Genomic DNA, 27,734 nt, shown 5'->3' on the forward strand with positions numbered 1-27,734 from the left:
CTTTAAAGGCCCCCTATAAAGAAAAATTAAAGAGCTCGAACATCTAGTTATATATTTTAGGGACACTGGTTTAATCTTCTGGATGGTTTAATTTAGAATGCTGTGGCGCCTTTCATCTTAGTTATCTCCAGCACTATCAGTAATGACGACTGGCATAAGCATCATGCAGTTCTATTACAATTTACGATGATTGTTTATAAAAACAGTGCTGCTAAATACCTTCTTCATGGCTACTAGTTCTCCTGTATACAGCAAAACTGCTGCGGTTTTTCTCTTAGGAAAAAAAAAAAAAATCAGTTTACAGTTGTACAGTTAAAGAGAATAACTGTCATCGAGAGAATAAGTCCTACATTTTGTTAGGGAAGAGGAAACAAGCCTCCGCAAAATCATATAAACAACGTAATCGTACTTGTATCAGTTCATCTTCTATACGATGCCTTGAGCTTGCTGCTACACTAGAAATGAGAGAACTGGTCCCAGGTTCTACCAGACCTATGAACTCCAAGTTGTGTGGTCAATTACTTTTAAAGTTGTTATAGAAAATTGTGGAGCACCTTCCATGATATGCTGCCCACTGGCCTTGCTTTGTTGAACAACTAAGGCACAATGCAGGAGAAAAATAGGGCACAGATACAATGCAGTCTAGCACACTGACAGGGGTAAGGACAATATGAAAGTTGGCCGTGGTTTATTGCCAATAAATATCTCCAGCAGAGAGGAAAACCTTGCAAACAATTGAAGGTGTAGTTGGATGTTGAGTTCGATCCAGAATTAGCAGTGCTGGAGTAACATGTATAAATTCTTTAATGCCAGGAGACACCTGGATTTACAAGCAGGAAAATCTGGTCTAGAATTGGCTGTCCTACTCTGGAGTCCCTTTTAATACTTCAGAAGCTATCAGTTTCAAAGAAAAAAAATACTTCAGAAGCTATTGCTGCATTGTAAAGTCATTAATTATTCACTATATGGCAATCTCAAAGCCAAATATATCAAAAGACAGTACTGCTTATTTGAAGGATCTTATGTCTCAAATGAGAAACACATCACGTTCAAGTTTCAAATGAGAAATGAAATATTAAGGACAAACAAAATTATCTTGCTGATGGACCTGGTAACGCGGACATGTTTCCAACACATCCCATTTCAAAAACACTATACTGGCTAGTGTCACTAGATTCTGTGTGTAGATTCTTGCTGCATGTATAAATTTTGCTATTTGTGCTCCTCTCACAAGCAGCCTCCAATGCTAAGCATTCCTTCAGCTGCATCACGACTTCGGACATGGTTGCTCCCTGGACGGAGGCTTGCGCTGTGCACTTTAGTCCTACATCAGCAGCCTTCCAGACAGAATTCACGTCATACTCCCCTTGCAGTCTTCCATCCACACCATCTTCAATATTTCCTCTGGCAAGGCTTTGGCTTACCCAGTTAATGATGTGACCATTCTCTTGACTTGATAGAATTGGCGGTTGGCCTGTGATCAACTCCAAGATAACCACCCCAAAGCTATAAACATCACTCTTTTCAGTGAACTGGAAGGTAGAATGGTACCTGAACAAGTTCAAATTCATATATACATTAGCTTCTTTTAAATTATTCAGCATATTGGGTAGACAAATTTAAAACAATATTAGCATAGCCCGCAGCTAATGACAGAGAATAGGAAATAACCATAACAGGTAACTGACCATTACCAGAATTTTGGCATGACTTGATAAGAAAGTAGAAGGTCAAGAATAAGATCCCAGTTGTCGAGGCACCAATTAGTAATCTGTGCTTTAAGTTGTGCAGATAAAAAAACCATGACCTAGTTATGCTCCCAACAATCCAGTGTCCTGGAAAGGGCAAACATTGGACAAACTTAACCTTCGGCATTTTTTACACAAAGTGGCTGCCCCAGGACTCAAACCTGTACCATTGCATTTGTCAGCCCAAACCTTTACCATTACACCAAGCAATGGCCCCTAGAGTGGCGCAGATAATTGGCAGAAAACCCCATGGTAAGCTGCACTAAGTTGAAAGCAGTTTGCTGGAGTATTTCTGGATCATCTGTAAGCCCCAGAACAACCGAGTTATTACTTATCCTAATGGATTAGCCTGATCTGCAGCTGAGGAAGCAGAAGAGACTCGCTCTTAAGACCACCCAGTGGAAGGCAGTGGGCAGGAGATCAATCTAAGTCTCATTTCAGATATTCTGGTGGCAAATAATAAGATACTGTTTAACAAAAAACAAAATAGTAGCAAAGAAGGTGGTACTGGTAGCAGCAGCACATATAAAGGTGGCAGCTTAGTGTAGTATATTTTCTATATTGGCAGCTTATTTTTCAGATATTTTTGCTCCATCAGTAATTTCTGTAACCTGATTGCATACTTATTTCTTGAGCTCTATGACTATGACTTTTGATACCTGAACAGAGAATGATTTTTCAGTTTCAGATGTAAATTTAATATCGAGTCCTTCCTATTAACCCCCCTCCCCCTCTTCCCTCTTCTTTCTTGTTCATCTTCTTATCTAATGATGAATGCTTTAAGTCACTTTTTTTTCCAGTTGAACAAAATATAAGAAGTTGGAAAAAGGGCATACTCTGGATCAAGGTATCCTGGGGTACCAACTACTGTTGTGGATACATGAGACTGGATGTCACTGTGGAAGGGTTTGGACAGCCCAAAATCCGCTATCTTGGCCTCTAGCTGTTCACTCAAGAGAATGTTGGCGGTCTTCACATCTCTATGAATTAGCGGTGGCTTGGACCCCTTGTGCAAATTCTCCAACCTTGCATGTCATTGAAGCCAAGTGAATGACACGAAGATAAACTAAGAAGCCCAAGAAATAGCAGAAAACGTGGAATACACTATACTCTTGCCGAACCTTGTCCAGCTTCCACTAAAATTCGGAGTCTCTCTCTCCAACTCAAGACTCTAGCGTTGCAAGCTGTACCTGTTAAAGATTGAAAAGAAAAAACATTATTAGGTCTTGGTCAGAAACAGTTAACACTTTCTATGCAACACCTTACTATGAGATTCAGCACTGTTGATGTCTTTCTAAGTAATGCAAAGCCTCTTCACACATATTTACATTTCAGCTGCGGAAATCCTAGAAGCATTTGAATGTATCAAGAAAGTAGGCTAATGTTAATTTTTTGCATGATGTTCCACGAAAGAGCTCTTTATTTCTGTATTTCCTTTCAGGATGTGTTTGAGAACCTCTTTTAAAAGTAAAAAAACACTAATATTGTAACTAGTGCAATTGGCAGTTTCATGCTATGGATAGACTTATAATACTATATAACCTCATTTTATTTTCTCTAAAGAGGAGCCCGCATTTAGAGTTAAATTTACTGTGGCTGACCCTTTGGAAAAGCCAGATCAGCAGGTACCTACCACAGGTTTATCAGATTTTACAGGAGAAATTTAGATGCAGTAAATTTGTTGGAATCCAGAACCTCTCAGATGCTCTTGCAGGGTTCCCTGTGACATGTATTCATAGACAAGTGCCAGAAAATCTCCATCCCTGCAGTAGCCAATCAAAGAAACCAGGTTCCTGTGATGAACTCTTGTCAGGTGCTGAGCCTGCAACAGAATCCAGCATGTTGTCAGATGAAGCGTTACAAAAGAACATTGCTTTAATGGTTTGGAGATGGCCTGTAACTGTGCCCAATGATACCACATTTAAGGGTTAAAAATAGAGTTTCAAGACTTCAATCTAGCTGGTGACTGAAGATGAAAAATGGAGACGCAAGAATGTCTGCAGAGACCATTTATCCCACATAGATCAACTTTATTAGGGATTACAATAGATCAACTTTATTAGGGATTGCAGTACCTCTTACATGGGTATTCTGGGTAAGTTCAGCTTCATAGCCAAAGACACATTCGAACAGACCACTCCAGGTGTATCTCCTATCAACAATTAGATATCACATAGATTCAAATATAACATCTAGAGACACCTTCAAGGGCTCTGCCTCTGTGCATACTCTGACATGCTATACCAGCAAAATAATGGCAGTTGTGAACCACAAAGGGCATGTTGTTGGTGATGAACATGCTCTATACAGAATCACAGATATGACACATAACTTCTTAACAAAATTTTGTATTGACAAGCACAATATAACAGACCCTTTAAGAAAAGAGTACCATACGTAGAGTTGACATTGAGGATCCCCTACATGACAGAATAACCACCATGGTCAAGCATCTCACAACTGGCACATTCGAAGCATAATAGGGTATCCTTGCATAGCGTATTCAAGCATACAAAAACTCCCTAAAGTAATACCATAACACCATACTTCAATTCAGTAATAGTTATAAGTTGATGGTGTTATTTTAAATATCAAAGGCCTGAGTGGATATGAATAGATTACCTTGGCCAGAAACTCCTTTGTCCCTTGCGATGATGATTGAGAGCACAACTTGACTGCAACCTGGATACCATTATCAAGTACCCGTGGTAAACAGTCCCAAATCCTCCTCTGCCAATAACCGTCTGAAAGTTGTTAGTTACGTCTGAAAGGACGGCCGAGGGATAATCGAGCACATCTCAATCCACACGGCATACAAGTACAACGAAAACACAGATCATTTTGTGAAGGAAAGATATTCGAACAAATATAGAATGCAAAAAGGATGAAGATGATCGAGCAATAAAAACAGAAAAAAAGAAAGCACAACAGATTTAACATGGTTTGGCCTATATCCACGAGCAAGACCTCCTTGACAATTCTTCTATTAAATCTACGGCATAAGAAGTACAAAATTAGAGAAGATACAAAAAACTCTCTTTTTACAAAGAAAAAATACACCTTTTTCTCTCTTGAAAGAAGCCTCACACCGCTCTCTGTGCATACCCCTCTTTTAAACCTATGCCTGTGGCCTCCCCTTAAATAAGCTTCAGAATCCTGAAAATTTTGGCCCAAACCACATCAAAGAAGTCTTCTTTTCATTGTTAAGTTGTTATTCTAACCTCTGCCATCGAATCTTGATCCGGAGTGATAGAAGCCATCCGATCGCGCAAAAGGAACGGACCACCACCGCTAGATACGGGAAAGGGCAATGAGAGCCATTCAATCAAGTGTGAGGTGCATTCTCGTCTGTTGGATAGCACCCAAATCCTGTGAGCCGAGCCAAAAGCTTCAGACCATGTGGTTTTCAGACTGCTGCATACCTCGACAAGAGATCGCTACGTACCTCGGCCAAAGACCGCTGCATACCTTGGCCCAAATGAGCTTGGGTTTTCTCTACGTGGGCTTTAAACCTATCAATTCTCTCACTTGAAGATATATGTCAAACTCCAAAGAACGTCATCCCTGCAGTCCTTGCCAACCTCCCACTCCTTACGTAGCTCCAAGATCGAGAGAAGTTTTGCTTCAATTAAACTTCTCTTGAGTCACTAACTTTGTCAACACATCTACTGGGTTTGCATCGGTATGAATTTTCAACAGCGAGACTAGACCATCATCTATCACATTCCTCACAAAGTGATAGCAAATATCGATATGTTTCGTTCGAAAGTAAAACGTCAGATTTTTCGTCAAGTACAATATGTTTTGACTATCACAATTCATCCTCATCACATCTTGTTTCACCTTGAAGTCTTCAAGAAGCCTCTTGAGGTAGATAGCTTCTTTATATGCATATGCCACTGTAATATATTCTGCCTCTGTCATTGATAATGCCACCACTGACTGAAATTTAGATTCCCAGCTTATAGCGCCACCGCCCATGGAGAACACGGCCTATGGTAAATCTCCTCTTATCTCGATCTCCTGCAAAATCAGAATCCACATACCCAATGCAATCCAAACCCACTAAACTATAACAGAGTGAACAATCAGCCGTCTCTCTTAGATATCGAAAGATCCACTTTACTGCTTTTCAATGGTTGCTACCTAGATTCACCATATACCAGCTCACAATACCGATTGCTTATGCAATGTCTGATCTTGTGCATACCATGGCAAACATAAAACTCCCTACTGCTGATGAATATGGTACCCGAGCCATGTCAGTCTCTTCCGCTTTCTTGCTCGGTGGTTGTTCGGCCGATAGTTTTAATTGAATAGAAAATGGGGTAGACAATGGCTTTGCATTCTGCATATTGAAGCACTGCAAAATCTTCTCTACATATCCCTTTTGTGAAAGCCAGACCTTCCTATCCTTCTTCTTCCATAGCACCTTCATCCTGAATATTTGGTTCACAGCTCCTAAGTCCTTCATCTCGAACTCTCCAACCAACTGAGTTTTCAAATTTGATATTCGACTCTTGCTATTCTTCACGATCATCATATCGTCGACATACAACAGCAAGATATAGAAGCTCTCGTCATCATAACCATAGAACATGCACAATGATCTACCTCCAATCGATCAAATTTCAAACTTACAATAAAAGAATCAAATTGCTTGTACTAATATCTAGTTACTTGTTTGAGACTATACAATGATTTGTCCAACCGATAAACTAACTCCTCCTTACTTTTTTTGACAAACCTTCAAGTTACGCCATATAGATCTCCTGCTCCACGTTACCATACAAGAATGCCGTCTTTACATCCATTTACTCAAGCTCCAAATCTATGACTGTCGCGATCGTCAAAACAACTTGAATAGTAGTTAGACGAACCACCGGTGAGAAGATCTCATTAAAGTCAATTTTCGACTTCTGAGCATAATCCGTCACCACCAAACATGCTTTGAACCTCCCCATATTTCTATCTATATTCTTCTTTACCTTATAGACCCACCGACATCCAATCAGACTCCTCTCCTTCAGTAGAACTACAAGCTCCTAAGTCTTATTCTTTTGAAATAACTCTATCTCCTCCTTCATAGCACAATGCCACTTTCCTACATTGGTGGACTCACAAGCCACTTTATATGAAGTCCGCTCGTCCTCCTCCATCAAAGCAATGTAAGCACAAACATGGTTAGCAGAAGGAATAAAAGAAGTAAAATAGTCATCATACCTCACGAGAGGTCTAATGACCCTCCTAGGTCGCTCGGACTTCGTTGGCGGTTCTTCCAATGGGATAGCATCCTTAGGTGATTGCGGAGACTCCACGTCCGGTTCATCATCAACTATCTCGTCATTTACTTGGGCTTGCTCTGCTTACAGCTCATCGCGTGCATCAAAGAACTCAATAGGAGCAATGACTTTATCATCTTACTTTTCTTTGATGCCTTGAAAAGATTCTTCCTTGAAAATAATATCTCGGCTAACAATAATCTTGTGGGTAGTAGGATTCCATAATCGATATACCTTTACTCCTTTAGCATAGCTAAGAAAGATATACCTCCGAGAGTACTTATCCAATTTTATCCTCTTCTCTTTTGGGATCCACACGTATGCATCACATCTAAAGACATAGAGATAGGAATAATTTACGGACTTGCCACTCCAAAGTTCTTCTGAAATTTCTAACCCAAGTGATTTTATCAGCGCTCGACTGATCAAGTAACAAGCCGTGCTCACAGCCTCTGCTTAAAATCTTTTGTTAAGTTTTGTAGAACTCAACATACTTCAGACCCTCTTCACGAGTGTTCTATTTACCTCTTGCCACACCATTTTGCTATGGTGTCCTGGGAACTATGAGGTATCATCGAATTTCATGCTCGCCACAAAACTCCTTAAATTCTTTACAACAATATTCTCCTTCATTATCAAAATGTAGGAATTTAATATTCAAACCCTTTTCATTTTTTACTAGAGCCTTGAATTTCTTGAAGATCTCAAAAATGTCAGATTTTCACTTTAGTATATATATCCAAGCCTTTCGAAAATTATCATCAATGAAGGAGACGAAATAGGAACACCGCCCAATGACCTATCGAATGACTTTCAAGTATTTGAGTGGATTAGCTTAAAAAATTTCTTACTCCTTTGCAGCGATAATGAGAAAAAAAACCTTCTTTGTTTACCATAGATACAATCTTCACAAAATTTCAGTAGCACTGACTTGTACTTCGAAAGAAGCTCCTTATTTGATAATAATTGTAACCCGCATTCACTCATATGCCCCAAATGATAATGTCAGACCATCGAAGACACCATCTTTGCACTGCCTACTGCCGCCTCTCCCACTTAAGTCTTGCCCATCAATTTATAAAGACCACCTATTTGCACTCCTTTTATCACCATCAAATACCCTTGGCACACTTTCAGTTGATCTTTCTCTCCGATAAACTTCAAGCCTTGCTTGCAAAACTTTCCAAGTGATAGTAGATTCTTATAAAGTATAGAAATATATCAAATATTAGAAACCATCCAAACTATACCATCAAATATCTTGATCCAAATATCTCCCACTCTAATCATAAGATATCTTGTATTGTTACTTAAATAGATAACTCCACCATCCCATAGTTTGTATGTATGAAAGCACTCCTGATAAGTGATATATTTTTATATTTATTATAGATATTTTTGATAATTTATGATGTTAACATCTTTTTAAAAATCTAATTTCATGAATTTATTAAATTTTCTTAAAAAATAAGTAATTTTAGAAAAAATATGAAGTTAGATATATTTATAAAAAATAAGATATTAATTCAATTGAGTAATTTAAGCATCAAAATGAAGAAAATTTTTTGAAAAATTTAATGCATATTTTTTCTAATTTCTCAGATAAAAATCAGAGCAAAAACGGAGCTAAAATATCTTTAAAAAATTTAAAAATAGCCTTCAGTGCATGGTGGACCAGTCGGTCGGTCCACAGAGCCAGGGTGCAGTCCACTAGAAACAATACGTGGTCCACAGGCTTGGTTTACGGATGGTGGAAGTCTCTTTTGTGTGATCCAATGACTGACATCCATCCAGACCCAGATCCGACGGTCCACGTTTGCTGCCAGTTTATAAGAGAAGATATATGGCACGATCCGATGGCCCAGAACCAATCCGAACCCAGATCAGATGGTCAAAATCGAATCCGACCTTAATAAGGAGTAAAAGGCTGATTTTTGGGCTGATCTGAGCGGTCCAATCCAGATCCGATGGCCAGAAATATTCCTAGGAGATCAATACATTTTTTAAGAGTTTTAGGACTCCTTTTGTGATCAGAAAAATATGAAAAAATTATCTATAAATAGGAGGTCTGAGAATAAGCTTTAGGAGGAGAAAAAATCAGAGAAAAAGCAAGAAAAAAATAAAAAAAAAATTTAAAGAGCTTTAGAGATCAATTATTGAGAGATTATGGAGCTAGAGAGCTTGATGCGAGGCTAAATCCCTTCAATCTAGGAATATGATGAAGCCTGTAAATAAATTTTTATTTTTTTCTTTTTATATTTAATTTTTATGCAATAAAATTCTACTTTTATTTCATATCTTTTTACTTTTTTCTGAGATATTGATCCAGCCTACACGGCCTATACCCTCTATTGACGTGCCGTGATCCCTAGATACAGTACGTACTTTGGAGAGATAGATCGTAGTATGTTAGATTGAATCTTAGATCTTATAATTAAATTTAGATAGTTTATACTCCAATAGGACGAGCTGTAATCTACTGATACAGTCCGTATCCCTTAGAGATAAACTATACTAATACCATAATTATAAGAATTAAATATTACAATATAAAAAAAAAAAAATCTTTTTGTATGGTGGATTCAGAATTTCTGGATTATTTCTCTGAATTATTTTCTTTCATAATTTAATTTATACTTTTTAATTTTTTGCTATTCTATTTCTTGTTAATCCTTCTGCAATCAATTCTCTTTTACTTTTTATTTCTTCTTAAAAGAAAAAGATAATCATCCTAAATTCCTGTGGAGATGATTCTAACTCACCCTATCTATTTAGTTTGAGTTGATTTTTATTTTTGACTGCCTACGACAGCGATCAAATTTTGACACCATTGTCGGAGATCTAGGCATGATTATTATTATTATTATTTTTAAAATTTTTTTTAGTTTCTTTCTAACTTACTTAGTTCCTTAGTCAAACTTATTTTCTTTCAAAAAAAATAAAATAAAATAAAAAAACTCTACATTGACACCTCATATTCTACTTAGAAAATTAGATACTTCATCACAAAACTCAAAAAGTAAAATAAATTAATTTACTCTTGACTAACTACCAAATCTAGTCACTTTTTCTTCTTGCATTGCATAATCCAATAAAATATCTTAAGGGCACAAACCCTAAACAAGATAAGGTGAGAATTTCATCACCCTTCCTTGGCCCACAAACCAACATCCTACATATTGCATTGACTTAAACTTTAACTTAAAATCAATTAGACGTTGGCCCCTAAGGACTTTCGAGCTCAATAGGACAAGAGATCCTAAGAGTAAGATCGGATTAGGGTTAGTCAGTTTGACTGATGTCTAGGAAAGTGATTCAAAGACTACATCCTGAAGGAAGGTGATTATTTAATTAGTTCCATTTGCTTACCTAACCAACTCAGTTGGTGTCTAAGAAAAATAACGGGGGGACCCCCACCGACCTTACACTTACCTGGCCAGTTGAGTGGCTAGTCTTTTACCTAGAGTGCTCAAAGGCAACCTTAACAAGTTAAGAGCTGTCTAGATCTAGGGTTACCCTTAGCTAAGATTGATTGTATAACATGACTACTAACCTACAAATATTAACCCTAATTAAAATGCTCTTCTCTATCATCTCTAGATTTAGGACTCCTTAGACCCCCATCTTTAGAATTTTTTTTTCATCTATTTTCTCTTCTTTAAAAAAATAAAATAAAAAAAAATTATAAAAATAACTAAAAATTTTCAAATTTCTTCGTGGACAAGGTTATCTGATCGATTAGTGAGAATAGATCCAAACTTTACATCGAGTCCAGTAGACCTTAAGCCCACTATGGGTGAACCCAAACATGAACCTAGGATCTTGAAAGACCTTTGCTATCCAGTTGGGACAGCCCAACCCTCAAGTATCCGACTGCCACAAACTGATGTCAATTTTGAAATTAAACCTCAGATCATAAACATGCTTTCCAAATTCATCAGAATCGAGGATGCATACATTTTTATGAGAAAATTTGAGAAAGTATGCGCCACGATGCGGCTTCAACAGCTCACTGAGGATGCTATAAAACTTAGGTTGATCAACTTTGCCCTCAAAGATAGTACCAAAAAGTGGTTATACAGTCTTCTTAATCAATCCATCGCATTATGGGAGGGTTTTGTTAGAGTGTTCCTAAAATTTTTTTTTCCATACTATAAGACTGTCAAATTTAGGAATAAAATTAATCAATTTTATCAATTACCAGGTGAGTCTTTTTGGAAGTATTTTGATCGTTTTAAGAACCTTTTGAGTCAATGCCCACATCATGGAATAGAAACTTGGAGACTACCAAATCATTTATGAAGGACTAGACCCAAACTCAAGAACCATGTTAGAATCAATGTGTCATGGTCAATTCATGAATAAAGAACCCACAGAAGCCTGACAATTTCTAGAGGACCTAGGAGAAAAGAGCCTACAATAGAAGATTACTAGAGAACTCGACAGACACACACCTTCAAGAGGGGTTGTACATCAAGTTCAATCTTCCCTGGCTGAAGAGGCTAAATTCGTATCTTTGATCCGTAGGATAGAGGCTTTAAAACTCAAAGAACACACCCAAGTGAATCAAGTTGCAACAACAACTTGCAATGAGTGTAATGCCACAGACCACACGATGGAAGGATGTCCTTTCTTGATGGGTCCAGCCGAGAATGAAGTAGCACAGGTGAACGCAGCCTATCAAAGACCTATAAATGATCCCTATGCACCAACATACAATCCAAGATGGAGGAACCACCCCAATTTTTTTTGGTCACAAGGGTCAAACTCAATTAGACCTACTTTCACTCAATCCAACCCCAGACCCACTCAATCATCAAATATCCCATCAGATTTCAGCAATGATCAAAGGCTTAACTCGCTAGAAAAGAGTCTGAAAATTCTAGCAAAATCATCTGCTAGCACCAACACTACACTGAACAACTTCATGCAGACCACAGGCTAGCTTTTAACTTCCAACACCCAGGCTATTACCCATTTAGAGATGCAATTAGGTCAATTAGCCATGGCTGTAAGTGAAAGAGAAAAAAGTAAACTATCGAGTCAATCCGAGGCTAATCCTAGGATCCAGAACAATCAAGGATCACAATAAGGAGCCCAGATCAACCAATTAAATGTAATTCACACTTTAAAGTCTGAAAAATAAGTAGACAATCATGTCAGTACACCTAAAGATCAAGATGAACTATTGTCTAAACCACCTCATGAGCAAGTGATCGATCAGATCGAGTTTGAAGATCCAGATAAGTCTAAGGAGTCAATAGAGATTAACAAACCATCCAAGCCACTTGAAGAATCTACATCAGGGATTAAGCAATTCAAGACATCACCCACCAATTCTGTAGCTCCTTTTCCAAATAGACTTAGGTCTAACAAATACTCAGCCCATATGGATCAAATCTTAGAGATGTTTAAACAAGTGAAAGTGAATATCTCTCTATTAGATATGATCAAACAAGTTTTCACATATGCCAAATTTCTCAAAGACCTATGCACAAAGAAGAAGACCACCAATGTTCTCAAGAAAGCCTTTTTGGTGGCTAGTGTAAGCTCATATCTATCAAGCCACATACCTGTCAAGTACAAAGATCTAGGATCTCTTACAATCTCTTGTGTTATTGGGAAAACCATCATTGATAAGGCCTTATTAGACTTAAGGGCTAGCGTGAATATCCTACCGTATTTGGTCTATGAAAAATTGGGGATAGGAGAATTAAAGCCTACAGAAATTACATTGCAATTAGCAGATCGATCAGTGAGAGTCCCCAAAGAAGTTGTGAAAGATGTGTTAATCAAGGTAAGTAATTTTATTTATCCTGTGGATTTTGTGATCCTTGAGACTGAACCAGTGATTAATCCAAAAGGTCACATTCCAGTAATCTTAGAAAGACTATTCTTAGCTACCACCAACGCCCTAATCAATTATCGCAATGGACTCATGAAACTCTCATTTGAAAATATGACCATTGATCTTAATATTTTTAATCTTGAAAAAAAAAGAGACCAATTCGTTGATGTAAATCTGATTCAGGATGAGATCTATGAGAACACTGACCTAGGAGAAGAAGATTTTGACTGTAATATTTGGTCAGATCAAGAATTTAAAATAGCTTATGAGATATCTCCATCTAGTGATCAGAGAGTTCATCTACAATGACAACCACCTGTCGAACCACTTGTGAGGATTGATGAACCTATACACAAGCCATCGATTGAGGAAGCATCTAAACTAAAACTCAAAACACTCCCTCAGCATCTCAAATACGCATATTTAGGTCCATCAGAAACTTTACCCGTAATTATCGCATCAGACCTAGATCAAATCCAAGAGGAGAAACTTTTAGCTGTCCTCAAAGAGATTAAGGAAGTCATAGGTTGGACCATGACTGACATCAAAGGGATCAGCCCTTCAATTGTCCAACATCGAATTTATTTAGAGGAGGAAGCCAAGCAAATCAAAGACCCCCAAAGAAGACTTAACCCAGCTATAAAGAAGGTAGTGAAGAAAGAGATTCTTAAGTTACTAGACAATGAAATTATCTACCCTATTTCAGATAGTTCATGGGTTAGCCCAATTCAAGTAGTGCCTAAAAAGTCTGGGGTAATGTGATCCAAAATGAAGCAAATGAGTTAGTACCGACTAGAGTCCAAACTGGATGGAGAGTTTGTATTGATTACAGAAAATTAAATGCGACCATAAGAAAGGATCATTTTTTCCTACCATTCATTGATCAAATGTTGGAAAGGCTAGTCGGACATGAGTTCTATTATTTTCTTAATGAATATTCTGACTATAACTAGATTCCTATAGCACCAGAGGATCAAGAGAAGATCATATTTACCTGTCCATTTGAAACTTTTGCCTATAGACGTATGTCCTTTGGTTTATGTAATGCTCCATCTACTTTTCAAAGATGCATGGTCAACATCTTTTTTGATATGATTAAGAGATTTCTAAAAATATTCATGGACGATTTTTTCATCTTTGGCTCTACCTTTTCTAAGTGCCTACATCACTTAAGATTGATTTTAGAAAGGTGTAAGGAGAAACACTTAGTGTTTAATTGAAAAAAATATCAATTTATAGTCAAAGAAGGCGTAGTGCTTGGCCATGTTATCTCAAAGAAAGAAATTGAAGTAGATAAAGCCAAAGTAGATTTGATTGTAAATTTGTCACCACCCAAATCAGTCGAAGAAATTCGCTCATTCTTAGGACATGCTGGCTTCTATAGGAGGTTCATCAAAAATCTTAGCAAAATAACTCAACCACTGATCAATCTTCTTGCTAAAGACATCAAATTTAATTTCACTTCTGAGTGCCTCGAATCTTTTGAGCATCTTAAAAAGGCACTAACATCTGCACCCATTATTTATCCACCTGATTGGACTCAACCCTTTGAACTTATGTGTGATGCATCTGATCATGCCATCGGAGCTATTTTAGGATAAAGAATTGATAAACTGTCACGAGTTATTTATTATGCTAGTAGAACCCTTAATGATACACAGCTTAACTATTCAACCACTGAAAAAGAATTTTTAGCTATTGTCTTTGCCCTAAAAAAGTTTAGATCTTGTTTGGTTGGGTCACATGTCATTGTATACACTGATCACTCAGCCATTAGACATCTCTTGATAAAAAAAGATGCAAGAGCACGTTTGATCCGATGGATTTTACTTCTTCAAGAATTTGATCTAAAAATCAGGGATAAGAAAGGAACCGAAAATGTAGTGGCTGATCACCTATCCCGATTGATTGATGCACCCTCTAACGAACTATCAATAAAAGAGTCTTTTCCTGATGAACAACTCATGTCCGTGACCAAAGAACCATGGTATGCTGACATTGTCAATTACTTGGCCACTGGTAGGATTCTTTCTTATTGGAACACTCAGGCAAATACAAATTCTTTGTCCAAGTAAAGTATTTTATTTGGGATGATCCATATCTATTTAAACAATGTCCTGATCAAATCATTAGAAGATGTATCCCGGACCATGATATCAACAGTATCTTGTCTTTTTATCATGACCAAGCTTGTGGTGGCCACTTTGGAGCCAAAAAAACTGCTGCAAAAGTTCTTCAATGTGGATTTTACTGGCCCAATTTGTTTAAAGATGCATATGAGTACTGTAAAAGTTGTACTAGATGTCAACAAGTAGGATGGATTACAAAAAAAGATATGATGCCATTAAATTCGATCTTAGTTGTTGAGATTTTTAATGTATAGGGAATCGATTTCATGGGACCACTTTCAAACTCTTTCAAAAATGAATATATCTTAGTGGCTATCGATTATGTATCCAAATGGAGAGAAGCTATGCCGTGTAGATCAAATGACAGCAAAATTATTATCAAATTTTTTTAAAAAAATATTCTCTCTTATTTTGGAATCTCTAGAGCCATTATAAGTGATCAGGGAACATATTTTTGTAATCGAACCTTTGCAATCCTGATGAAGAAATATAACATCACCCATAAATTGGCCACACCTTATCACCCCCAGACTAGTGGACAAGTTGAAGTTTCAAATCGTCAAATCAAACAAATCTTAGAGAAGACTGTAAGCATCAATAGAAAAGATTGGTCACTAAAGCAGTAGATGCTCTTTGGGCATATCGCACTGCCTTCAAAACCAACTTAGGAATGTCTCCTTACAGGCTTGTGTTTGGTAAAGCATGTCACTTGCCAGTAGAGCTTGAACATAAGGCTATGTGGGCCATCAAAAAGTTAAACATAGATCTAGATGAGGCTGGACAACATAGAAAGTTACAAATTGATGAACTTGAGAAAATCAGGAATGAGGCATACGATAATGCTAAGATATACAAAGAATGAACTAAGGTATTTCATGATTGAGCAATCCTTAGAAAATCATTTTCATCTGGTCAAAAATTTTTTTTGTATAACTTTAGGCTACATTTATTTCTTGAAAAACTTAGATCTAGATGGACAGGGTCCCCTATTGTAAAAGAGATTTTTTCTCATGGAGCTGTAGAAATCAAAAACCCAAGCAATGGTGCTATTTTTAAAGTAAATAGACAATGATTAAAATCATTCTTGGAATTGCCTACTAAAATTGAGGAGAAAACCATGGTTCTTCATGAGCATATTTATTCTAATTGATTCTATATCCCAAGTTCAGTCTGACTGAAGACTTAAAACTTAGCGCTTTCTGGGAGGCAACCCAGTTTTTAATTTTTACTTTTACTTTCTTTTGCATTATGTTCAAGTTAATCAAGGTTTGCTTTGTACGGATTTGAAGGCAATATTGGCTAAGATGGGAGAAGCACCAATTTTGAAAAAAACTTTTGGATCTGGTGACATCTCTCATTTTTCTTTCTCTTTTTATGCACCTTTCATTTTTCCTACTCCATTGAGGACAATATCGAATAAGTTGGGGGAGAGAATAAAAAAAAATTCAAAAGTCCTCAAGTAAGTTAGTATTTAGCATTTAAGCACCAGATTACATTTAAGAATTGAGTTAAACCAAGCATTTTTAAAAGAAAATTGATGTACAGACTAGAAAGTTTGTGAGATATCGATGGATCAAGTATTAAGAAAACTCAATAAGAAGTTAAGTTTTGAACTTAAACAGTTTTCTTTGAATATTTCTAAATTTTTCTATCAATATCAAAGAAAAGTTTACTTCTTATAGACTTGTGTAGGGTAACTATACGTTTCTTCATATATTTAAAAAAAAAAATTTCAAGTACTTCATGCTGAGTAACCGGGCTTCTTTGCCTAAGCAAGCATTAAGTTTCCGTCAAAAGGTATGAAGGGCAAAGAAGCTTTGTTGTAAAGCTAGTTTTAACTCATAGCCTATTTGATTTGAGCAAGTAGGTCCGAGGGGTATTCTATACCTGGTACCCTAAAGTCATCTGGTTTGAGAGTCATTGACTGAAAACTCACTACATGGGTCAAACAGAAAGCTTAAGGGATTAAGACACTCAATAGCGATATAATATTTTAAAAAAAAAAGTTCAATAAATGAAGGATGGAAGTAACAATGTACTTGTCCATAAGAAGGTTAATGATTTAGAGATAAAGGTAGAAATAATTTAAAAAAAATTCAAAAAAAAATTAGTGTTCTTAGTTTAACTCTTATATTGATTAGTATTAATACTCCAATGATATATCTCACTCACGCTCTACTGTATATCAGTGGCTTTTTTAAAATTATTTGATAAAATTTGAGACTTTAAGTTAAATGATACTTAAATCTAAATTCTTTTTTTACTCGAGGACGAGCAAAGTTCAAGTTGGAGGGTGTGATAAGTGGTATATTTTTATATTTATTGTAAGTATTTTTGATAATTTATGGTATTAACATCTTCTTAAAAACCTAATTTCATGAATTTATTAATTTTTTTTGAAAAATAAGTAATTTTAAAATATATATATATAATTAGATATATTTATAAAAAATAAGGTGTTAATTTAATTGAGCAATTTAAGCATTAAAATGAAGAAAAATTTTTAAAAAATTTAATGCATATTTTTTTTCAATTTTTCAAGTAAAAATCAGAGCAAAAACGGAGCCAAAATATCTTTAAAAAATCTAAAAATAGCCTCAGGTGTATGGTGGACCAGTCGGTCGATCTATAGAGTCAGGGCGTGGTCCACCAAAAATAATACGCGGTCCACAGGCATAGTTTACGGGTGATGGAAGCCTCTTTTGCGTGATCCAACGGCTGACATCCATCCAGACCCAGATCCGATGGTCCACGTTTGCTGTCGGTTTATAAGAGAAGATATATGGCACGATCCGACAGCCCATAACCAATCCAAACCCAGATCGGATGGTCAGAATCGAATCCGACCCTGATAAGGAGTAAAAGACTGATTTTTGGGCTGATCTGAGTGGTCCAATCCAGATCCGACGGTCAGAAATATTCTTAGAAAATCAATACATTTTTTAAGGATTTTAAGACTCCTTTTGTGATCAAAAAAATATGAAAAAATTATCTATAAATAAGGGGTCCGAAAATAAGCTTTAAGAGGAGAAAAAATAAGAAAAAAATAAAAAAAATTCAAAGAGCTTTAGGGATCAATTATTGAGAGATTATGGAGCTAGAGAGCTTGATGCGAGGCTAAATCCCTTCAATTCAGGAATATGATGAAGCCTGTAAATAAATTTTTATTTTTTTTTGTATTTAATTTTTATGCAATAAAATTTTACTTTTATTTTATATCTTTTTACTTTTTTCTGAGGTATTGATCCAGCCTACATGGCTTATATCCTCTATTGACGTGCCATGATCTCTGGATACGGTACGTACTTTGAAGAGATAGATCGTAGTATGTTAGATTGAATCTTAGATCTTGTAATTGAATTTAGATAGTTTATACTCCAACAGGACGAGCTGTAATCTACTGATATAGTCCGTATCCCTTAGAGATAAACTATACTAATATCATAATTATAAAAATTAAATATACAATATAAAAAAAGGAAGAAAATAAATCTCTTTGTATGGTGGATTCAGAATTCTTGAGTTATTTCTCTGAATTATTTTCTTTCATAATTTAATTTATATTTTTTAATTCTTGCTATTCTATTTCTTGTTAATCCTTCTACAATCAATTCTCTTTTACTTTTTATTTCTTCTTTAAAAAAAAAGATAATCATCGTAAATCCCTGTGGAGATGATCCTGACTCATTCTATCTATATAGTTTGAGTTGGTTTTTATTTTTGACCGCCTACGACAGCGATCAACTCCCTAAAAGGAGTCATACGAAAAGATGCCTCCGAATCCAAAATCCAATGGTGTGCAAGCTCAGATCTCTCCAATGCCGTTAGTGCATCCCCATCTTCAGAAGTAGCCGAACCAACTTCACTTTCTACTATACTGTCTTGAAAATTTTTTGATTCAGATTTTGTATCAACTCCTCTAGCCCGACAATCTTTCTTTATATACTCTGATTTTTCATAATTCCAGCATTTCACCTTCTTCTTACTCTTGGATTTAGAGCTCGCTTTCCCTTGATCACCACGTTCCCTCTCAAAAGGCCATCCTCGTGCTACCATGGCCTCCTTCAAAGAGCTTTTTTGGCTAGATTTTCACCTCATCTCTTCTGTTAGCAATGATGCAACAACTGACTCTATTTTGAGGGTTTCAATACGACTCAAGTTCATAATGAGATTATCCCAAGATTCTGGCATAAAATAAAGTAGAATGCTAGCCTTTTCTTTATCCTTAATTCTCACATCTAAAGCCACAAACTTTCTCACAATGGAATTGAATATACACAAATGCTCTTGAACTGATGCCCCATCTTTCATCTTTAGATTATATAATTGTCACAGCAAATAGATTTTATTCATCAAGGACTTCCTTTCATAGAGGTTCTTCAACTTTTCTCAAGCCCCTTTTGCAGTAGTCTTGACCTCGATATTAAATAATACTGAATCATCCAATGCCAAATAGAGGTTTGCCATTGCCAGCCTATCTTTCTCCTTAAATTGTCGATCCATCATCTCTTTGGTTTGCGTTCTTTTTCTGACAAAACAACTTCATAACCATCCTAGATTAATACCGCTTGCATCTTCATCTTTTAAAGTACAAAATTTGATCCGTCAAATCTCAATATCTCATACTTTATTGTTGTCACCTTGTCCGTCATTGTTTCAAATCAAACCAACTACAAAAGAATCTTCTTGCTCTAATATCAAACTGAAAATATCAGTCGAGTGATAACCGAGCACACCTCAATCCACACAGCATACAAGTACAGTGGAAATACAGATTATTTTGTAGAGAAAAGATATTCAAACAAACGTAGAACGCAAAAAGGACAGAGATGATTGAGCAATAAAAATAGAAGAAAAAGAAAGCACATCAAATTTAACATGATTTGGCCTATCAATTGTTGGCCTACGTCCGTGGGCAAGACATCCCTGATGATTCTTCTATTAAATTCATAGCACAAAAAGTATAAGATTGAAGGAGATACAAGAAACTCTCTTTTTATAAAGAAAAAGCACACTTTTTTCTCTCTCAAAAAATGCCTTACACCGCTCTCTGTGCATTCCCCTCTTTTAACCATCTGCCTATGGCCTCCCCTTAAATAAGCTTTGGAATCCTAAAAAATTTGGTCCAAACCACGTCAGAGAAGTCTTCTTTTCACTGTTAAATTGTTATTCTAACCCCTATCATCAGATTTTGACCAAAAATGACAGAAGCCGTCCGATCTTGCAAAAGGAGTGGACCACCACCGTTGGATACGGGAAAGGGCAGTGAGAGCCGTTCAATCAAGTGTGAGGTGCATTCTCATCCGTTGGATAGCACCCATAACCTGTGAGCCGAGCCAAAAGCTTCAAACCACATGTGGTTCTCAAACCGCTGCATACCTCGGCAAGAGACTGCTGCGTACCTCAGCTCAAATGAGCTTTGATTTTCTCCACATGGGCTTCAAACCTATCAATATCCTCCAACTCTTTATACGTGAATTGCCTATTCACAAGTTGCAATGGACCATCTTCATGATCCTTCACCTGTGGCCTCGCAGAGGTCCCTGAGACCAAGCCTTTCAAAGAAAACAGATATACAGGTTTCGGAATAAGGTATTAATTACATAACCATCCTAGTGCTTTCTCGCTTTAACTAAGCTGAAATTGGGTAGGGAACATTCACAAGCTAAGATATGCCGTAAGAAAATTTTACCTTGCTTCCTCATCATTTTGTACAGAATGAATACCACCACTAACAGTATCACCATAGAAGCTTTTGAGAGAGACAAAATGAGGGGTGTATTAATCTTCTTCTTCCGCTCACATGAATTCCCATCGGAACAAATACTTCGATCCGTTCTAGCATTAGATAAATTTTATAGCTTGTGAGAAGGAAACTACGCTTGAGAAGTAAAATACAGGGGCTAAAATAAGAAGTGAGAGTTCAGCAGAAATCTAATCGAGGGAAATTATGCAATTCCTTAACATATTATAAGTGCAATAGAATATAAGAAAGCATCGCATAAGTCAATACGCTGCTCGTGAAATGTTTGCATCAACAAAAATTGAACACACTTGGGTGGGAGGATCACCAATGCCTTTCACAAAAGTGGCATCTTAGATTGGATCCCAGGACCCATGTCAAAAGTAGCTCAATTGCGACTTACCTTCATGTGATGGTGCATAAAATGAGGAATAAAAATCTCAAGTTACGAAGATGATTTTCATTGCAAAGCTTTATTGCTCAATAGTAGAGTTTACAGTTGGTCAAAGATTCAAAGAACCATCTCAGATCTTAATGTGATTCAACTGATACAATTCATTGAAATAATGAAACTTTCCAACTCTACAGGTTGTGATAATTTCCAATTTTTATCAGCAGCACTAACTTTTGACCAAATGGTTGATGTGTGATTCATGATTTCGAAACTTGCTCAAGACAGGGGACACCTTGTTATCTAATTCCCAAATATGTGTCAAACCAAGTCTCTTAATTTGACTCAGGAACAGCTAGCCCAGGACTGGCAGGTCTTGTGAAAACTTAAGCATTTATTGAGAGTGTTTTTTAAAACTGTCGGGCAGCCAGAAGATTGCTACAATTATCTTTCTTAAGATAATTGGGTTTTCAAGTGGAAACAAGGCTAACAAAAAAGGCCACAAAATATATAAAAGATTCACCATAGCTGATTTAAAAAGGTTAGGTTTCAAGTTGACTGAATAATAGAACTGATTAGGTCTGACACTTCATGAGGATCTGAATTTTGTCATGGAGACATTACCTTGAAATAGGATTAAATTAAATAATTCCTTCCGTTGTCTGCGGAGGAGTAAACCTCATATCCCTTTGCCATAAACTTAATGATACCATTCTTCATTCATTAGTATTGACAGTTCAATAAAGCAGCTATATTAACTCACTTGTCTGCAGAAGTTTCATAATTTGATGATTTCTCTGCAAAGTTTCATTAAAATCTCCCCACAACACTACTCTTAATCCCTAGTATTCACTCTTCATCCCCACATATTTTCAATCAAAATAGACACATTTAGATTCGAGCTTATTCAAATCTTGCATTTAACAGCAATTCTCAAGCGGGCCTACTGTTCACAACCCTTATGAATTCAATCAGTAACTTACACATTTTCTTACAACAACTAATTACCTATTCTGGCCCATAGGAATTCCTATGCTATACAAGAGTCATATGCATAATACTGTAAATCTGTTTGAAGTCCCTTTGCCTGCATCAAATTATAATTTATAAAACATTGAGGGGAGGACTTAATAGTTTTAGAGAGTAAAACAAACCTTAGCATGAGGGAACCATTCTTTGATCTTCTAAGGAGACCAGGAGGAATTGGTCCAGTGAGTTGGTTGCCCGTCAAATCTCTGCACAAAAGAAGCCCGATGATGATGAGGCGTCAAGCTTTTTTATCATTAATCACTAAATCACAAGGACACGAATGCTTACAATAGTTTAAGGGATGATAGTTCTGCCAGAAGATCAGGTATTGTCCCGGTTAAGTTGTTGTACGACAAATCCCTGCCATGACGAGTTATTAATGAACCATTAGTATACTAAGAAATTTAAAAATGTTTATGCCATTGCAATGCTACTTCATGTAAGACAATATCTATCATTCTGACCATACCATAACACCAACTAAAGCAGCAGAACAAAGAGGGAAAAAACTTCCATATGTCATAGCAGGAAGAATTCACACTCAGATGCAAACAGATAAATATAACTGGGAAGTTTCCTTTATTGCTGATTCACACGTAGGACAGACAGTGTACCCAACCTGGACAGTCCACTGCTCCTGTATGGTCCTAGAACTCGAGCCATGGGTGTTGATTTCATTCAAGGTATTCATTTCTTGGAGGAAAGTCCATCAACATGATTATAGCACCGGCTATATTACAAAAGGTTTAATTATACCGCAAATTGGAATATGAACACCTTTTTACCATATTAAATAAACAATATTATGAATACCAACCAAATTTGGTAAAGAACATCGCGTGATTGGCCACCACACTCACCAAAGTGTGACATTTCTTTCCAAATGGGGAAAGCAGTCACGGTTTATGGTGTTTATTGTGATAAGACTATTCATGCTACATGGTCCACATGAATTGGGTTATCTCAGGTGCAAATCAAACATCATGTCAAACGCATATGGAATATTACCAGGTGTCAGGTAGGCAAGGTCAGATAAACGTCCTTTGGACATTTTCAAGTAAACAACCGGAGAACGGACCTTGGCTTTGCTGCAATCAAGGGCCAAAAAATCCGCAGGAATGGCTGGTTGTTGTTACATCTAAGTTACCCCCATATGAACCAACCTCATTCGACATAATGTTTTTCTCATTCTTTTATTGTCATGCTTAAGTTTGTATCCATATGATATCCATAATATTTCTCCTCTTCGGGGTAGATCAATAAACCATTAGAGCAAGAGAAAATAGGTTCCCTTTGTTTAGTTTATAAGCCCTACCAAATTTCACTAGCAGTGTTATCCGAAGAGAGAATTACACTTGCGAAATCAATATCACTTACAAGTACTGGATTGCTTCGAGATTGGCAAAAGAAGCAGTTATTTCACCATTCAATCCACTGGATGACAAGTTTCTGCAAAGCAATTGGATCCGAGTCATTCTCTTTTGATGTTTTCTGAAAAAATGGCCTATCACAAAAAAAGACATGCAATTTTCTTTCATTAGAAACTCACAGACTAGAAATCCTTGGAGGATCAGAGACACTGTAGCTGCAGTTCAAGCCATCCCAAATAAGATCTCTTGGAGCACATGGATCACCCATCCAATTTCTCTTCACCCCATACTCCTGCTTGATTGCCATGATGGCATCAACTGACATTTCCAAGAGTTAGAACAAAGAAATCATATCAGAAGATGAGCTTTCTGTTGAAAAAACATTCAAAAAATAAAGTAACAAAAAAAAAAGAAAAAAAAAAAATCTATGCAAGTCATTCCAAAATTATGGATCAGAGCCATCTGGGGAAGGAACGCACGCTTCGTATAAATGAGCACTTAAAACTTCGAAGCATGCAAACAGGGGATAGTCTTAAGAATTAGCAAACTGTTTTAGATATGCATAAAACTGCAGTCTGTAGGGTGAAATGATTGCAATATCTATATTCAATATGGATCGAGAAAAGAAAAGAAAATGAGCAGTCCAAACAAGGCATTGAGGCCAATATCCCGAGTATCGATGTTCGTCTTGAATAAGACGTACGGTTAGAACATTGAGCCATTCATAGGTCAGATATCATATTCCTTGCATGAATTAGGAAAACAGAACTACCGAAAAATTCTTTGGATATACAAGCAAAAGGAAAAGGGAGGGAAGAACAACATACCATCTTTTTTATCGGTAGCCACTTCCGAGCGGCGCATGACAGAATAAATCTCCAGCCCATTAATGATTGGAGGAAGCGCAGAAGAATTCGTCGCGGCGAGAGAGAAGTTATAGTAATCCCGAACCTCAGGATTAATGGTGTATACGGTATCCGCGACGAGGTAAGTGGGTTTGTACGCTCCATATATACCACAGTTCTCCGTCGAGTTTGATGTCGAACGTTCTGGAGAGGTTGGCAGGGAGGGATTGGAGCTCGGCGAAGTGCATGAAGATGAGGTAGGGGAGATGGACATCGCCGCTCGGCAAGGTTAAGTAGAATACTATCTCGGAGAAGTTCACCGGCACGGCGGCGGTCTGCAAGACGATCGAGGGTACTTGGACGAAGTCGCCGGATGGGCTTCTGACCTTGGACGTGGTGGATAGCTCATCCAAGGACTGGTGCCGTACAAGGCGTTCACGTAGAGGTACTCAGGGGATAACGAGCCGTAGAATAAAACCCCATTGAGTAAGACGTTGAACTGCCTTGAGTCGTTCCCCGTGAGGTTTTGGAACTGGAAATACGAGATAACATGGTACCATAGACAGTTATCCTCGGACGTGGGATCCACTACTAATACCAACCTGGAGGATTTCGTTGGCGTGACGGCGGTCAGCGGAACGGCTGTAGGCGCCTCGAAGAAGCCGTTCGCAATGGTTCGGACCGTCGAGGTGGTGGATATTCTCGGTCCATCCGGGTGTGGCACCAATGGCCTCCAGATGCGATCGTAGCGACCGTCCGGGTACCTGTTGCATTTTCCATTAAAAACGGGTGATTATATTTGGATGGCGGTTTAGCACTAACCCCTATTCCAGGATAAGAGGGATTATATTTATTGGATAAGAGGGATTCTATTTATTCCTGGATGAATAGATATCTTCATTAGCATATATCAGTCACCAACTTTGTGTTTCAGGGACCAAAATTCATGGTTACACCACACCAACTAACCAAGGTTCACCTGGTTGACACCAGGTCTAGGATTCAAACTATCTCATTATAATTAAAGCCTTATTTTTCTGAAAAAAAAATAGAAAATAAGGATTGTGTTTTTGATGGGTAAGTATGCAATCTGATCTGCTAGCTATTTACCTTTTTTCCAATCACTCACCTCCCTTCATACATGAAGAAAGAAAAGTCATGAGTCATGACAAGAGGGAAAGTGGATGGGTAAATCGTGCAATCGATTGCACAATATTGGTGATCAACAATTTGCTTGGATTGATATGCCAATCCGTTCATGCATGAATAAAGAAGAATCAGGACATGAGGGGAAAGTGGAAGGGCAAATCATGCTAGCTTGCAAAATATTGATCAACAATTTGTTTAGATGGATATGCCAATCTTGGCACACCGAACTTAGCTCTCATCTATTAGATTGGTTATGGACCTATGCCATTTAGGACCTTGCACAAGTTTTATTTGTGGCAACCTTTTTTCTCTGGTTGCAACTGACAAGCTAATACACTTTCTCGGGGTTGCATATATTGGAACATCCAAGTACTATGAACCCAGCATGAACGGATACCAAAGGCCTAAAGTAAATTGGAGGCACTGGCTCCAATTATTTTGATCTTTAATCGTTTCTAATTATACTAAAATTTTCTACTTACATAATAGTCTCAATTGATGTTGGTCCCATATTGAACCAGAGGCCTAGAGGCATTCAAGGCCAAATAAAGAACTAGCGAAGATATGAAAGGAGTTCCCTGCCTTGTGTTTATGAGACAAACTAATATGGAATTAGTTGAAGCAATAGTAATGACCTCAACCCTGTGCAAACTGGATGCATCGAAATGTTGATCGTCTTCCCAAGGTTGACACCAAGATGGAGATCAAATAGAACTGACTTTTTACCAAGTTTGCCATTCAAGCCATGGTAGTTTCCATGCAAGAATTTTGCTCCCAACAGATACATCGTCCCCTGCACAATACGTTGCAATGTGCAACAATTTTCGAGATCCATTTGGAAAGCTGCTGAGACTATATATGCTTTTCGAGAAAAAGGAAGCTGCACCAATATTCCTAATCAAATTTTGCTGACTCAAGCATTTCCTTATTTTTCCTTTATTTTTAAATTAGAAATGAATAATCATAGTCACAGTAGCTAGTATTGATGCAAATGATGCAACCTCAGACTTAAATCCCTATATTTGAAGTTGAATTGTTGCCTATTTCATGCATATTAGCTTCACACAAGCAACAGAAAAGAAACAAGGCTAGAGCTTTACCTAGACCATCAGGCTGACCATAAACTTCAACTGTGACCGTTGCAAAGCCCAGAAGAACACAGCAACATGCTGCCATCGTTGTCAAGCTGAGGTATCCCATCTTCACGGCCTCCGCCTTCCACTTCTCTACTTCAGATGAACCGTTCTTCAGGAGGACGACTTGTGTTCATACAAACTGTAGACTTAACCGCTTCTCTATATAATAATCACTTTGTCATCATCACAACAAAGAGGATATCACGTCCGTGGTTCAGCATTCCTCCTCCAGAATAGCATGCAGCTATTCCTTGCCCCCCGCATTCCGACATGCGGACGTGGGGAAATAGGCCTCGTTTGTCAGGCTTGCGTGCAAAGAATTGGACTCGTTAAAACATGGAATACCGTATTCCGGGCAGGTCTGGTGGTAGAATCTTGCCAGCTTTGTTTTGGAGGATAAATAAGATGGTCAAATGGCCATGGAAGGGGATCATTCCATTTGCAACGGCAATGTCACACGAGCGAGTTTGGACTCCAATTTCGTCAAAAGTCTAACGAAGTTGTTTTATCATCAGCTCTAAATTTACGTTTTTCCATTTTTTCTCCCAAAATCAAGCATGAAATAAACAAAAATTTTGTCAACCCAGAGAATCGAAAAATTTTGTACGACGTGGCCTCCGGCCAAGCTGGCTCATGCATTGGGGCCCACAAGTCGAAGTGGTGGTCGACAAATATATTACATACCCACAGGGAGAATTTTTACAACCAAGACATTTAGCAGTTGTTGATAGGTCTAAAGAAGAAATACCTGTTAAGATTTTCTGTCACTTAAAATTATTCACATGTAAGTACTGGATGTACTTTCAAATTGCATGCCCAGGACGAGCATTGCATTCTAATAAGGTGATGAATGGCATATTGGTCCAGCTTAACCGGCTCGTGCTCTAAGCTCACAAAAAATTGTAAGCAGCATTAATTATTTGATTTCTTACTGACTGTAATCTATGTCCTTAATACAGTAAATTCTTAGTTATCAAAATTATCCAGCATGTAGACAGATTTCAAGGATCACCATGTGGAGCATATGCGTATTTGTCGTTGTTGTTCTTGTTGTTGTACAGTAG

General features: G+C 37.3%; 1 protein-coding gene across 1 annotated transcript; it reads right to left on the minus strand.

Moving 5' to 3' along the window:
* Nucleotides 1-983: 983 nt before the first annotated feature.
* Nucleotides 984-26,710, minus strand: LOC105041874 (probable LRR receptor-like serine/threonine-protein kinase At1g51820). Its single transcript, XM_073251263.1, is given in 15 exon segments — nt 984-1,551; nt 2,585-2,774; nt 3,444-3,570; nt 4,371-4,450; nt 4,453-4,510; nt 20,462-20,550; nt 20,700-20,845; nt 22,296-22,376; nt 22,459-22,530; nt 23,548-23,619; nt 23,720-23,858; nt 24,368-24,484; nt 24,785-25,149; nt 26,261-26,327; nt 26,635-26,710. Coding segments are annotated over 15 exon segments (2,139 nt in total). The 3' UTR covers nt 984-1,091.
* Nucleotides 26,711-27,734: the final 1,024 nt, after the last annotated feature.

The sequence above is a fragment of the Elaeis guineensis genome, chromosome 2 (assembly GCF_000442705.2).
Source record: "Elaeis guineensis isolate ETL-2024a chromosome 2, EG11, whole genome shotgun sequence".
NCBI lineage: Eukaryota > Viridiplantae > Streptophyta > Magnoliopsida > Arecales > Arecaceae > Elaeis > Elaeis guineensis.